This window comes from Vidua chalybeata, chromosome 8 (genome assembly GCF_026979565.1).
Source record: "Vidua chalybeata isolate OUT-0048 chromosome 8, bVidCha1 merged haplotype, whole genome shotgun sequence".
NCBI classification, from domain to species: Eukaryota; Metazoa; Chordata; class Aves; order Passeriformes; family Viduidae; genus Vidua; species Vidua chalybeata.
Window position 1 is genome coordinate 17,936,172 of NC_071537.1, and position 14,585 is coordinate 17,950,756.

The window sequence follows — 14,585 nt, forward strand, 5'->3', positions numbered from 1 at the left end:
TGCACACAGAAAAGGCACAATCAGTCTTCTTATTAAGGCTTCATGCAGAAAGTACATAGTGGTTCCATCTTGTTTGGAGTCAAAAACAATGAGCTCCACTCATTTATTTGCTAGGTGCTATCACAGTAAAAAGTATACAATACTGCATATTTCCAAGAGCACTTCTTCCAAGTTTAAGCAACTGGGAGCTTTCCATGTGCCCAAAAGTGCCCAAAGCTTACACTTCAAAATAGCTTTCTTGCTTTAGACCTTTCAGGTGGCAACAAGAGAGCAGCAAATTCTGAAGATAGTTGATATATCACCTATGAAATTTGCATCAGTTTTGTCACAGATGTTACAGTGACATTTTTGCCCAGAGCATCAACAGTAAGGAGTTTTTTTCTGGATTAAATTGTGACCTAGAAATTCATACCCTAATTCCAAATATCTTTGACTGTTTATATCTACTATATTGATAATGTAATGTAGCCCTAAAAGGTTACCTGGATTCACTTCAGTAGGGGAAGTTGTTTCCTTTCTGTTTCCTAGGTGAACCTGAAAAGAGACTAGGTGTGACTAGAGTGGAACATGCAGATAGGTAAACATAACTCTGCCAACAGAACCTTGCTGGCAGAGAAAAACACAGATTTAGAACTATGCTGCAAATAAATGCCTTGGAAATTCAAATAAACCCATTGGAAAGGAACAAATAAACATCACTGGAAAGGAACCTAAAGGAGCAAACATAAACAATTAAGGAAAAGAACTATTATCTTTCCAAAGGTGATCGTACATGAGGCCACGTTTAGGATAAAAATCATACTACTCAGTGTACAGAAAACTGCCAGAATCCAAGCACCACAAAAAATGCTTTAGGTATGGGAACCTTATATTAAAGTGCTTCAGCCTTTCATTTATGGGATTTGGCATTTTGACATTAGAGAAACAGACAGCAGTAAATACCCCACATTCACAGTTCAGTCTTAGCTTAAACCACTCTTATTTCCCCTTTTGGCCATTCACCACTTTTAGCAGCACTAGTAACAGGACAGTGCAGCCTTCTAACTGGACTCTGCTGCATACATTGGGAAGCACTATATCGTTGAGATACTACTAGCAGAAAAGTACAGACAGCTTATACTGTCAGCTGTATTGGGAGATTTTATATAAGAAAAAAGAAGAAAATAATTCTGTTGCTGTTAACAGGACATTGCAGCCTTTCTTACCCCCCAAAACTGGATCCCTTCAGTGGGTTCTCTGTACATGGAGCAGCATATTCAGAAGTCAGTTGATGGGAACCAGAGGAAAGAGATGCACATATTTATCAAAGGTTGGGCTCTGATTTTGAAGGCCTTTTCCAACCTTAATATTTCTCTAATTCTATAAAGTGACCAGCAACTATTACAGACATTGTGCACCTCCTGCAAAAGCTTTCTACCTCACTCATCCTTTGCATTGTTGCCACTTGTGTGTTCACATGTTGCATCCTCCTCCTCATTCGTGAGGGCCCCTCGTAACAATCAAGAATCCATCGTGGCTCTAATGGTCGTGAAGAATCTCTCCATGGGCCTCCTCTGTAGAAAAGTTGCTCCTCAAGTATCATCCAGTCCTTGGCTGCTTTGCTGTAAGCACACTGCTGCATCTGTGGGACAGAAGCACTTTGTGCCAGCTTTTGGAAACTTCCCTCCTCTCAGCCACCAGTGATTCAGAGGGGTCTACCCAACCCACCAGATGGGACCACTGCAGAGGGAGTGCTGCAGGCCTAACAAACACAAGCCCGACTGACCACTGCAAGTGCTGCAGGAGATGTTACTAGTGATAAAATAGTGATAGTCTGACAGTGACAAATAAAAGAATGTCACAAACTTGAAAGTGGCTGCTTTCATAAAATTTCCAACTCAAAAGCAGTGAGCCAGGAAAACCATATCACAGAGATTTTTCACACTTCAGCAGTAATGTCAGGGGAGGAGTGTTGACTCATCAACTCTCAGCAATTCTTTAGGCACAATATTCATCTCACTTTTAAAATGCGCAGTTTCTCAGGGTAGTCCAAGAGTAACCTTTCAACAACAGAAAGCTGTTGCCCAATATTCCTGTCCTTTACCTGTACGTGGTCCTTGTACAGAGAAGCATACAGCTCCTGCCCAACTCTTCGGTACCGTTCCATACATGACACAAATCCCTAGAAGAAACATCAGAACACATTATGCCAAGGTGCTGCAGCTGTAAATCCTGTGAGGGGCAGAAGCAGGCATTAGTTGTTCTGTCTTTTTCAAGAATAATTAAGGAATATGGCCTGTGTCTGCAAGTTTGATGGCTCTGCAGTGTAGAGATGACTCAATCACCTGAGAGCAAGTTGCACACTTACACCACAAATATCAACATAGACATCATCTTTACAATGGTCATTACTGGAACTACTCAGAACTTTCTCAGAAGGAGAAAGAAAACACCAAATAAAATGTAAGGCTCCTCTTTTTGCAGCTGACTTAGTACTGCAAATAGCATAAATTACAATTGTCTGTTGTAGAGACTCCAGCTAAGGTAAGGATCTACAGTGAGATTATAAAGGAGAGGCAAGTGCCCCCAGTACCAAAGGCTGTCACATCCAGCTGAACTTCCCTAACAAATGCGAGATTGTTGTGAGTCACAGCATGAGGCTAAACTTGCTGTAAAGTCCCAGCCTGGGTCAGGTAGGTAACTTTTAAATGCAGGGACTCTGTGCCACGCTGGCAGTGGTCCCTCACAGCAAACTTCTGGCTGCTGCTTGCACTGGGCTCTAATTAAGTTAACATACAGGGTCTGGGTGTTGTGCTGATTACTGCTGGCTGCCAGCCAGGTCTGTAACCCTGCTGTGAAGTCACATTTATTGGTGTTTCCCTGCAGGAAGCTCCTGTTTTACACTGATGAAAGTAATTATATTTTTGTTTGTTTAAAGCATCATTAAACCTGTAATCACAGTTGTGGCCTCACAAAACTATTCCATAATTCATATAAAACTCCCATAAAGGCTGACCTAGAAAGCAACAGCATCTCTGTGCTCTTAAACCAGTCCTGGTATAGGAGAAAAGCTGAGACCCTGGCTCTATGTGGACTTGGGGCAAAACCATTCAGAGTAGAAAAATCAATTCCTCCATTTTAGATATTCACAGGCTGTTCAAGCCAAGTCAGTGCTCTACTGGCAGCTGTTTCAAAGTTGCTCATAGTCCGTATTTCACTCGTGGTCATCAGTGAGACCCCTAAGGTCAAAGTCCACATTACAAAGATTCTCACTGACCCAGCTCCTCGCCCTTGAAACATATGAAAGGTCCTAAGAAGAGCTTCTGCTACCCACATCTGGTCAACTGAAGACTAACCACTTTGGCTTCCAAATGAGCTATAGCTAGCCAGCTTCAACCAGATGAACATGTCGCTATTGATCTCACAGGAAAACCATCTGGTTGTAAAGTGAAATGAACAGTTCACAAAATTGGAGATGACTATGATTGAAGAAAAAAAATAGCCACACAAGCCAGACCAACACACAAAACAAAACCTGAAAAAGACAACCAGTAAACATGGAGAATATAGACCAGGCTATTATTTACTAAGTGTTCACTCAAAACAATTATACAGTAATGCCTAATGAATAACTAGTGCAAACAAGTTTCAAACAAATAAACAGATTCCATTAAAAATTATAGGTGCTTATCTTTTAAAAGAGCAACTCTTTATGGAGTAGATTAAATACATCAGTGCCACAGTAAAATCTATCTTAAACAAGAACATAACAGCTTTGATAAATAGTGATGTAGTGTAACATAAGGTTTGAGTTTCATATGCAGAAAAGCAGGTGTAAATGTAAGAACTGTAATGCACATTTTTGGGAAGGGCATACTAAAGGGTCTTATTGATCAACCCTTTCCTAAAATAGTAGGAAATAGTAGGAAACCATGCTTTAAGTCTTTTTTAATACAGATTTCTCTACTTTGTAACCTTAGGCAATCACATTGTAAGTAGAATCAGATCATTTTGCTGCCACATATTCCCCCGCCAATATTTAGAGCTTGAAAAGGTGATAGAATTCACAAGTTATTTTCCTATTAAAAAACCAAAACAAATCACAGACTCAAATCTCTTTTTTGTCTTGCTGCATGGAGTTTTCAAATAGGAGAGAAAATGATTAGCACTGAGGAAACCCAGGGTGTGAATTTTCTATAATTTCTTTCAAGTAAAGCAATTGAGAGACTATTTGTAATGAGAAACAGTTGAAAAGAAAAAAAGATTGAGGTGTGACTTATAAGTTAACAAAACTCTACTGAGCTTTGGAATGCTTTATGTCTGATTTTTTTTAATATATATAGATCACTTAACACTCCTGCAACTCATAAATATTCAGGCTTGCCATAATATACTCATATTGCATGATACAGACAGCACACATACCACAGTTCTTTCCTAAAGAAACATTATGTCATGGTGTCTTCTGCACTTGGAGGCTTTCTTTGTATGTGTTGGGTCGCAGAATACACATGCACACAAAAGTATGTGCTGAAACTCTTAATAAATGAAAATAAATATCAAGACAAACTAATTTTGCACTTGTAAGAGACACAAGGAAAGTCCAAATGTTCGAATCCGTTCCCGTGCCAAGCAAATTATCCCACGGATGTTAATACCCACATACTTGTTTTGAAGCATGTATTTTAAGTCATCTGTTGGTAAGGGCTAGAACTAGTGATATTAGTCTACAATAGCTCTTCTGAGCAAAATACTGTAAGTATATGAACAGACATAGTAAGAGCATTAATATAGCATCAGAGCTATAACCCTTGTGCAGTACTTTTGACCAGTACATCTTAGAGATCTCTATGAAAGAAGGCAAATTCTTTAGTTTACAGATGGGGAAACTAAGAAGTGAGTTTTTGGAACATCACAGAATCCAAGAGCTGAGTTTCTGGAACATCACAGAATCATAGAATGGTTTGGGTTGGACGGGACCTTAAAGATCACCCAGTTCCAACCCCCCTGCCATGGGCAGGAACATCTTCCACTAGAGCAGGATACTCAGAACCCCATCCTGACTGGTCTTGAACAGCTCCAGGGATGGAGAATCCACAACCTCCTGTCATTAGGACATGGTTGCAGTGAATGGGGGTATGATGGGGCAAACCCAACCTGAATTAATTTGCAACAGCTTAATAAGCCCACAAAGAAGATGCATATGGTGAGAGCATGCAGTAGTGGGAGGAGGAACCCTTTTGATGAACCAGTTTGGAATTCCCTTCTACTCTTATGTTTCCAGTGGCAGAGAGCAATCTAACACAGCTGATGTATTAGATATTAGATCATATCCCAGGAAGAGTTCATGTACTTAATTCCTCTAACTTGGGCCTTCACAATTCTACAAGGAAGGTTTTTTAATCTAATTATGAATATTCAAGTAATCATTAGGTTTTTAGACAGTATGTCATGGGCATAGAAAAACAGAACAACAGGTAGTGAGCTCTTAGGGATGCCAGAAACTGCATGTGAATAGCATATGTGACAGTAGCAAAGAGTTTGTGCATGGCAGAAAGAGATCTGAGGACTTTGATTCAAGAAATCACTATGTTTAGGGATATCCTTAGGTATGCATTTCACAGCTTTATGTACAGATTGTCTGCTAGTGAAGGGGGGCAGCCTTTCCTTTAAACCAAACTTTAAATATATCAACTCACAGATAATACATAGGCAGTACTTGAACTTCGAAAGTGACAATTAAAAATACTTAAAATCCCTATAACTCTGAAAGAAGAAAATAGGAAATTAGCATCATTAGAATGAGAAAAATTAAATTACACCAATGTAGTAAACTTCACATCTTGAATCAAACAGAAAAGGAGATGAAATAACACTAAGGAAATGCCATTTTATAAAGAGAAAATTGTTCAATTTTTCTTTAGTATATATTTCCCAGCAGCTCAACGTTAAATGGCATCTGCTTGTGGTGCAGCATTGCTCTTCTAGCAGCCCCATATGCAACCTCTGCCTGCTGAACTGCATGCCCTAACCAGTGTGGATGAGGATGTGACCTAGTCAGGAAGGAGAGAGTTTCTTACAAAAGCAAATGATTTTTTCAGGCATCATCTAGAGCCAAAAATTTTTTCATAGCACATTCCTGAACCACTATGACTTTCACAGGCAGAGCCAGATTGTCAGTAAAGTTTTAAGCCTAAATTCTTTGGAGATATGAAAACTATCTTCTTGTATTCATGGCAGTTTTCATGCTCCTTTTTCCACACATCTACCCAGCATGTGCAATTAGAGCTCAGTATTTCTGGTCCTTTCTTTCTAAATCAAGCAATCAATCCCTTCCTCATCAGGTTTGCTACAGAGGACAGGATTGCAGCTACCATGACAGCTTTACAGAGAAGCATCTGAGTGCTATAGTAAACTACTAGAGCTGGGTGAAGTCTTCAGTGCACCAGCCCTGTTCTATTCAGATACAAATTGTGTAACATCTCCAAATCTGCTCCTGCTACTGAATCTGACACAGTGACCAGGTATGCTGCTACCCTGTGCAAACAATAAGCCACACATCTTGAGACCAGATTACTTTTCAAGTAAATAACTATGCACTAGGCAGCAAATAGGTTTATTTCAGAAGAGGAAAAATTGTTCTACTCTCCAGGTAGCAATCATTAAGCTAAGGCAGATAATGTTTTCCTTAGCAGACTAAAGAGCGGTTTATCCTGGTCCTTCACATACACTCTCCACACTGAGGGTTGTTTGCAGGCTCTTTTGAATCACAAAATTGTTATTGCTGTGTGAATTTTATTGTTGCTTTGCCAGAATTCATTTAGCTTTTCAACAGCCTGAGTTCCAGCAGTGAAGTGTTGCATGGAAGCCTTGTGCCTCAGCCCACTAGGAGGCTAATGCAGTGTGCCAACTGCTCCTAAGGATCCTGGATGGATTCCTGGCATTGCCAGTTGGTTGGGGAATAGCAGACCTAATGAAAAAATCCTCCATATTTCAGTGCATCATAAATGTACCCACTCACAGGGGTGGGTTTCAAAGGGTAAACCTAAAGTGTCATGTGTACGTGTGATGAGACTTCCGCACTGTATTTATCAGCTAAGGACAGGCAGTACAGAAGCCAGTCTACTTCTCTAGCAACCATAAGTCTGTATGTGTGCAGGCATACACACAGCCCTTGAACAGATGACACTCCTGAACAGATTAGTTCCTGGGAGGACAGATAACTTGCCTCCTAATAGCAAAAAACCACAATGAGAGTCAAGGCATGTTTGTTCTTTAATCCTATTTCTGAGAATGGCTTCTGTGACTTTGTGACAGTTCATTCAACCCCTGGAGGACTCATATTCCATCCTGTTACAGCAGTAGCATTAGGTTTTACCTCTGAAGTAAAAGGTGAAGGTCAGACTTGGACATTATGGGGAAGAGCAGGGGAATCTCTTGCCTTCACTTGTTCTTACTCATTGTTTTCCTAGTTCTATTTAAAATGTGGAGGTCCTACAGGTGTATGTAACTTAGGACTTTATTACACTCTATTATCTAAATGCATTTGTCCAACAGCCTCATGAGCTGGCATTTTCTGATTACATTTGAGTCATGGCTTTTATTTAGGAAAATATGCCCTTCTAGTCCTTTAGCTGATGAAACAATTCTGTAAACATCAGTATGTGCTTAGGGGTCAGAGTACAGAAAAAAAAAGAAACATCTCTCTCCTGACCCATAAAAATAACAGTTTTCTTAAAATGACTTAAAGGTGACAAGACTACTTCTGGGGTTTTTTAGTGCACGTAGTTCAAGCTGCTCTGCAGCAGAAAGTATAAATAGAACACAGATAGACACAAGCAAACTTTAATTTGGCTAGCAAAGATGAGAGCAACAAGAAATGAATGGTCACAGACTTCAGCAGAGTTACCAACCTATACCCTGACCTAGAAGAAACATTTAAGTCAATCTTGCAGAGATTTCTAGGACCTCCCTCAATTTTCTGTTCTTTACTTTTCATTTTAAATTGGCACTTCAGTTCTCTGAATTCAAACCATTTCTTTCTGAAATTATTATAAGTAAAACGTTGAATCAAAAAATTGGAAGAAAACAGACATATTTGAACCAAGAAATATGAAAAATTATTTCTCCATGTATTTAGCAAAAAAAAAAAAAAGAATAATCTGTTTCAGTGTTTAGCACACGTTTCTAGGGTTTTTCTGCAACCAAATAAAACTCCTCTTTCATCCACATTAACACCATTCAACTCATTTGGCATCAGCTCTGTTATGTGAAAGTAAAACTCTGCAACCAGCAGCTCTTGAAAGATGAGACTTTGGTGCCAACAGCTTTAAACATTAAATTCCACTTGCTGAAATCCAATATCCAAACTTAAGCCTGACCAGACACAGTCTCAAGCTTGAAAGGCAAATGGATGTTTTAAAACAAGATGCAGGAGAAAACAGGCACCATTTTCATACAACGTGTAATTCAATGAAGGGACTTCACTCCCACAGAAGACCACGGAGTTTAAAAATACAGGAAAACTCCCTCTGAAGAGCTACCCACAAAAAATTTGTAAGTGATATCTCTTGTGTTTCAGGTTTTAAGATGAAACTGATATCAATCAAGAAAGAAACAACTGTGCTAGAATAGGTTTTTTACTGTGCACTGCGCTATCACACACCATCTCCTGTAGCAGCCTCTAATGAATTTTTAGGGGACAGAGAGGGGTCTGTGAATCTGAGTCAGCCTAAAGACTTGTATTCATCATAGAACACTTCTATTCCAATTCTCAGCTAAATACTTGCCTTCAATGAGAGGGGAAATGATCCCCACATGTTTCAGAAAGTTCAGTGATTTGTATCACATAATATGAAATAGCTCTGTATTTTGTGTTTTCATGCAATTCTTATCTGACATTGATCTGTTGAATTATTTCTTTATGATCTTGTAAACAATCTGAAAATGATAAATGAGCAGTGTCAGATATGTATGTAAGAGGACATGAAAATTTCTTTGTTCAAAGTTAAAGAAACTTTTTCCAGCTTGCTACAGCATGCTGTAATTTAGCTTTGAGCCAGTTATTAAACAAGACAATAATATTATAATGAAAATTGTTTAATATACATCATTAATAGTAAAGTGCCTGCTTTCATTGAAGTAAAAAAAAATGCATGCTATGAGCAGTTTTGAAATGAATATTTGATTCCAAAGTTCCCTTGTGCATTTAATGACATGCTAATTTACATTTTAATTACTTCCTAAGAAATCAAAGCATTTGTTGACAGAAGAACATAATGTCAACTTCACGGTGCACTGTTGGTGGATAGTTAATGAACTTAATTAGATAATTAGTGATGTTAATTATCCTTCTATTATGAAGATAAACATGTTACACAAATGATGCTCTTTTCAAAGAAATATCATTAAATGTTTGCTTGTTTTAACTCGGTTAACTTGAAAATATGATAAAAGACCAACTGAGTGACTGGTAAGAAAAAGATCTAAGTAAAGTTTCTGGCTTTGCAATTACAATTTAAGAAGTTTCTTAACCTCTTCATTCTGAAGATTGGGATTAAAAGGGGGATTAGAAAGACCTTATCTATTTCAAGTTATTTGGGCCTTTGACATAGAGGAATGCAATTAATCAACAAAAACAGTAGAGGACAGGCACAATCAGGCCTCCTGTAAAACTGAGAAAGCTCTGCATTTCTTGTAAAGAGTAACAGCTGTGTCTACAGTTCTGAGGCAGTGTGTCTTACAGGAGTTAAAGTGTGGTGCTTGTAACCTTGCTCAGGCACTCATCCTAAAGAACCTCAGGACAGGGCATGGAGAAGCTCTGACTGATTTACAGTTGACTGAAACACAATTGCTACAGTAGTCCTTTGCTGCTTTTGTAGCTTTTTATGATATCAAAAAAGAGTCACAATCATTGTCAACCTAAAAATTAAATACCTGTAGTAGATTTTGACAGCAAAACTGGGTGGGAGGGGGAAAGGAGGAGAAAGAGCAAGAGATCAAAAGGCTCACTTTGAAACAAAAAAAGTCAGTGATTTGGAACCTTTGGCACTGTATTCAGTCTTACAGACCTTTCTGCCAGCAAATTTACCCAAGTCTGTCACCTTTAAGCATCAAACAAAATCCAACTGTGCGCAATGCTCCTCATGCTCCTGCATAACTCCTGAGGCTGCCGAGAGGATACAATCACCACAGCAGATCATTGCCATTCTACTACCAGAAATGTAATTACACTCTCTTTTCTACATGATCACGCCTCCCAAACAAAGCCACAAGCAAAGCATGAGATAGCACAGTGTATTCAGAAATATGCAGAAAACACAGCTGCATTTGATGGCTAATTCAAATACTTGCCACCAAACAGCAGGAAATTGGCTTTGCTGATGATGGAGAACATGAGCAAAAGCACAGCGGAAACGTGGGGTCTGAGCTTTTGCTGGAATGAATAGTTTGAATTTTGCTGTTTTTTCCGGATTGAAGATTGGGCCTCAAAGGCACTCTTCCTATCTTGTAAATAACCACAGGGAAAAACTTAAGAGGAGTGTTTTGCTGCTTGTTTTTTGTTTGTTTTAATCTGTAGCAAATACTACTACTGCTTCAATGTCTTTGTTTACTTTTCAGTTGGTAAAGGAATCAAGTTAATAACCCAGTAAACAACCAATTTCTTCTTTCTACTGGGCACACCTCTGAAATCCTGGGTGAATTTCTGCACTTTTGTCAGTAAATTTGCTCAGTTAGGAGCAAATATTTTTATTTTACTATGGGATTTAAATTCTTTGTTCCTCACTATGTAGTTCATGCTGTTATTTTTCCTTTAATCTCCATGTTTCAACCAGGTGTCTGTTGGTTTAGGACATAAATCCATAACTGGCAGAAGTGAAGACAGAAGCCAGTAGTGAACACAGAAGTCACCTGACACAGAAAATGATACAAAATTACATTACACCACTTTTTAAAGTGATTACCAAAGTTGTCAAAAATACGAGTTAAATATACAAATACCATTTATTTTTAATGTAACTTTTCTAATGTAATTAAGTGTATAAAGGAAGAGGGCTGTTGAGAGGTAATGCAACATTTTCTTCCTCTTATATTTCACCTCTCTAAAAAGTGCATCAAACACTGAAAGACAGGCTGGAGGGAAAAAGGGGGAGAGGGAGAAAGGAGAAGAACATTTGGAACTGTAGCTTCATATCTCATTGAGAAGAACAATTTATCAGAGCTGTGGAGCTGTCAGTACTTGACATGATAAGGAATAACACCAAGTGAGTAATGTTTCTTCCAAACCCAGCTCCTTTAATTACAAGCAGTTTCCTTGCAGAAGAGAAACAGAAGATGTAGAAACACCAATTTCATGCACTTGTGCCTGAATAATGTCTCCGTGCTGCCTTTTCCAGATGGCAACCTTTTCACTGGAGGAACTAATGATGTGGGCATATTTAGGGAAAAACCAATAACAGAGTCTTTAACCTTCAACAGCAAAAAGCATGTTGTACAAAATGTTCCTTGGGATACATTTACAAATATCAATTACATTGCTCACTGAGGTGTAATCAGCTGTAATAATCAAAATTAATTTTAAAAAATAATTAAACAGACCCCAGGGCAAATAGTCAACACTCTTGCAGTATGACATCACAGTATGCATATGTACCTGGGAAGAGCTTGCTCACTCTGTAAGCAGCAGTGTGATTTTAAGACTGAGAAGGATTCTGAGGCACGCTGAAAAAAACCTGTCAGCTCAGTAAGGTACTATCAGACACATTAGCTGGGTGTCCCAGTCTGCCTGGTCAACACACCTGCAAGTGAACCAGGCATCACCAGACGTAGCTGCAATCGCCTATAGCTTGAGCTAGAGGAGTAAGGCTGCCTAAAGTGAGCCTAATAACAGACTCCTTGTCTCCTCAGGAGAAGTAAAAAGACCTTAATATGTTGAGCAGCCCAGTAACACAAGCTTGGTTTAAAGCTCTGAATATTTTGTTAATGCACTTTTGCCCTACCCTATAGCTAGTCACTCTACCCCTAGTACACTTGAAAAGTAACATCTATCTAGTGCTTTCTATGTCTATTTTTGACAATGCTAAGCAAAAACATGGAAATGGTCCTCTCTTTCAGCAAAGGAGAAGCTTATGTACAGAAAAGATAGTTCACATCCTCATTGCTGACAGAAAAATTATGCATACCCTCCAAACCCATCCCTGGATTATACACCAAGACTTGTTTCCCTATCTCTAGGGGTTAAATGAAAATTTGGACCTTTAATACTTTATATTGAGCAGAAAATGTAAGGATAGTACTATAACACCTGAGCCTTCCTACTAATTCAGAGCCTGAAGGACAAGGTTTGCATTGGTGATGCAAGCCAACAGCAGCAGCAAAGCTGGCATCTCCTCACCTTGCTCCACCCCAAGTAGAGGCCTGTAAGCCTCTGCATCGGGGCTAACCTAAGCATCTGGGCTGCTTAGGTTTTTCCAGTGCCATAATTGGGCCCTATGCAGAAAGTATGCATTATTAGACTGTATGAACAGTCTAATAACAGTATGCATTATTAGACTGTATGAACAGTCTAATAACAGTATGCATTATTAGACTGTATGAACAGGCTGCCAAGATAAGTTCTTCAGGTCACTATTTCTTTGTGATTATTTCTAGCAGCCTAGAAAAGGAGCCTCAGCTGCAATAGCTGTCTAGTTAACAATGGAACATGTCAACCAACAGACACACTCAGAAGCCTCCCAGATCCAGATCCAGAGCTATATAACAGGCAGACCAGTAACAGACCCAGAAAAGACAAAGAGCAAAATTTACCTCTGAATTGCATGACATTTCCTTTGTGTTGCGGCCAGGTATGAACCTAATAGCTGAAGAGAGGCTTTCACTCCAGGAATTGTGCTTGCTCTGGGACAGGCTTGGCCCTGCTTTATTCTGGAGAAGCTTCTTTTCAGATACTGCAAGGGAAAACAGATAAAAAAGCGTTTAAGACTTGTAGTTGAGCCTGTCAGAAAATAGAGGGGTTCTATCCCCATTACACAAGACAAAACAATGTGGCAGTGTGTCACTCCAGATGAATAATGTTCTATTTTTATGAGAAGTGAATTAACACATACTTCTCAAGCTTTTATTTAAAAGCCTCACAGAGGTTTGCCATAGATCTGTTTCATTACATAGACATGAACTTTGAATCACTGCAGCACTACACGCATTGCAATGCCCTTCTTTCAACCATATCTCCTCCCTTTTAAATCTTCCTATGGGTTACAATCATCTAAGATAATTTCTCTTTCTTGCAGTACAACATGAGCCCTGGGACACCACCAGGTGAGTACACAAGGGCTGGGTTATGACACACTAAGCAATCACAGCCCTAAATGAGAGAAACTGAGAATCTGTTTTCTCAGCAGGTGAGGAAAGGCAAAACCAAGGAACAGCAGTTTCCACCAGGTGCCCCATTTACCACATTTTTGCTTACTACAATGAGTGTTCCATAAAAGAACAGAGACCTAGCAAGTGCTGCCAAGCTTTAGTCATAATTTCTTCCCATAAAGGAGTGATCTCTGTTATCTTCATGTCCCTTTCTTTGTCATTTCCTTTTACAGAAAGATCCATCTTGTAAATGTCCTCCAGAGCCTGTCGCCTCTGAGAAATGAGCTGCTTCCAGATGATTTCTACTGTTCTCAGAATCTCCTGGCGGACTAGGAAACAAAAGTAACACCAAAAAATATTTCTTCCTTTATGTTTTCAAGTCAAGCAACAGGTAAAGCAAAAACATCTCATTTGGAAAAGCACTGGTTCAGAGTAACTGCCAGAGTCAGTGGAGTTGTTCCTTTTTGTCCACTGCCTCCACAGGTTTTAAGCTAGACTAGCTAATCTAATACAGAAAACAGCAGGACATTTCTTTTATGATATTTCAACTCCTTGAAAGAAACAAGTAGGAGTGACACATGGTTTTAACTGGTTTCTGCTTTGGAAAACCATTTAATCAGAATTTTGAAGATCTTATTGTCATGCATAGAATGCTGAAGCACATAAAGGATATTCCTTTATGTTGCCAAACATCACTGGAGATGGAGGGGCAAAGGTAACCAAGTTGTGAAAAAAATTTGACACAGCAGGAGGATACTGTACAAGGAAGTGCTGAGTTGTTTTACTCTATTTCCCTGCAAACCAGATTGATTTGGTTGCATCTTAACCAAGCCAATATATATCTAAAAATAAAAATTTAAAAAATCCCTGCTCTGCTGCAGGGTTCAGCTGACCACACTGAATACAACCCAATTTTTTTTCTGTGTTTTTCTGAAATGCTGCAATACTTCTCTCTTCATATAACAGACAAACCCTCCATGGGCCTTGAAAAAAAGTAGTAGTATATGTATCTGGCCCCATATACTGTCCATAACATGGAGGAGGGATCTCCAAACTGATACCCGCTACTCCTGAGGATGCTGGGTGTGACTTTTGAATAAAAAGGCTTGATGCAAACACAAGTAAATTTTAGCACAGTTCTCCTTTCTCTGTGCTGTGCCTGCAGTGCCTGTACACCAAAGAGGAAGTAAGTGGCACTTGCTGCTCTGATAACTGCTTAACACAGGTATTTTCCTTCTCTCTAA

At 39.1% G+C, this 14,585-nt stretch overlaps 1 protein-coding gene across 1 annotated transcript in view; it reads right to left on the reverse strand.

The window, feature by feature from the left end:
• WDFY4 (WDFY family member 4) overlaps positions 1–14,585 on the reverse strand; it is a 113,464-nt gene that overhangs the window by 51,459 nt on the left and 47,420 nt on the right. Inside the window, exons 37-41 of the mRNA XM_053948975.1 lie at positions 13,479–13,670; positions 12,787–12,926; positions 2,084–2,161; positions 1,418–1,621; positions 483–534 (exon numbers count right to left, since the gene is read on the reverse strand). Coding sequence (XP_053804950.1) covers positions 483–534; positions 1,418–1,621; positions 2,084–2,161; positions 12,787–12,926; positions 13,479–13,670 — 666 coding nt within the window. The remainder of the gene's footprint in view (positions 1–482; positions 535–1,417; positions 1,622–2,083; positions 2,162–12,786; positions 12,927–13,478; positions 13,671–14,585) is intronic.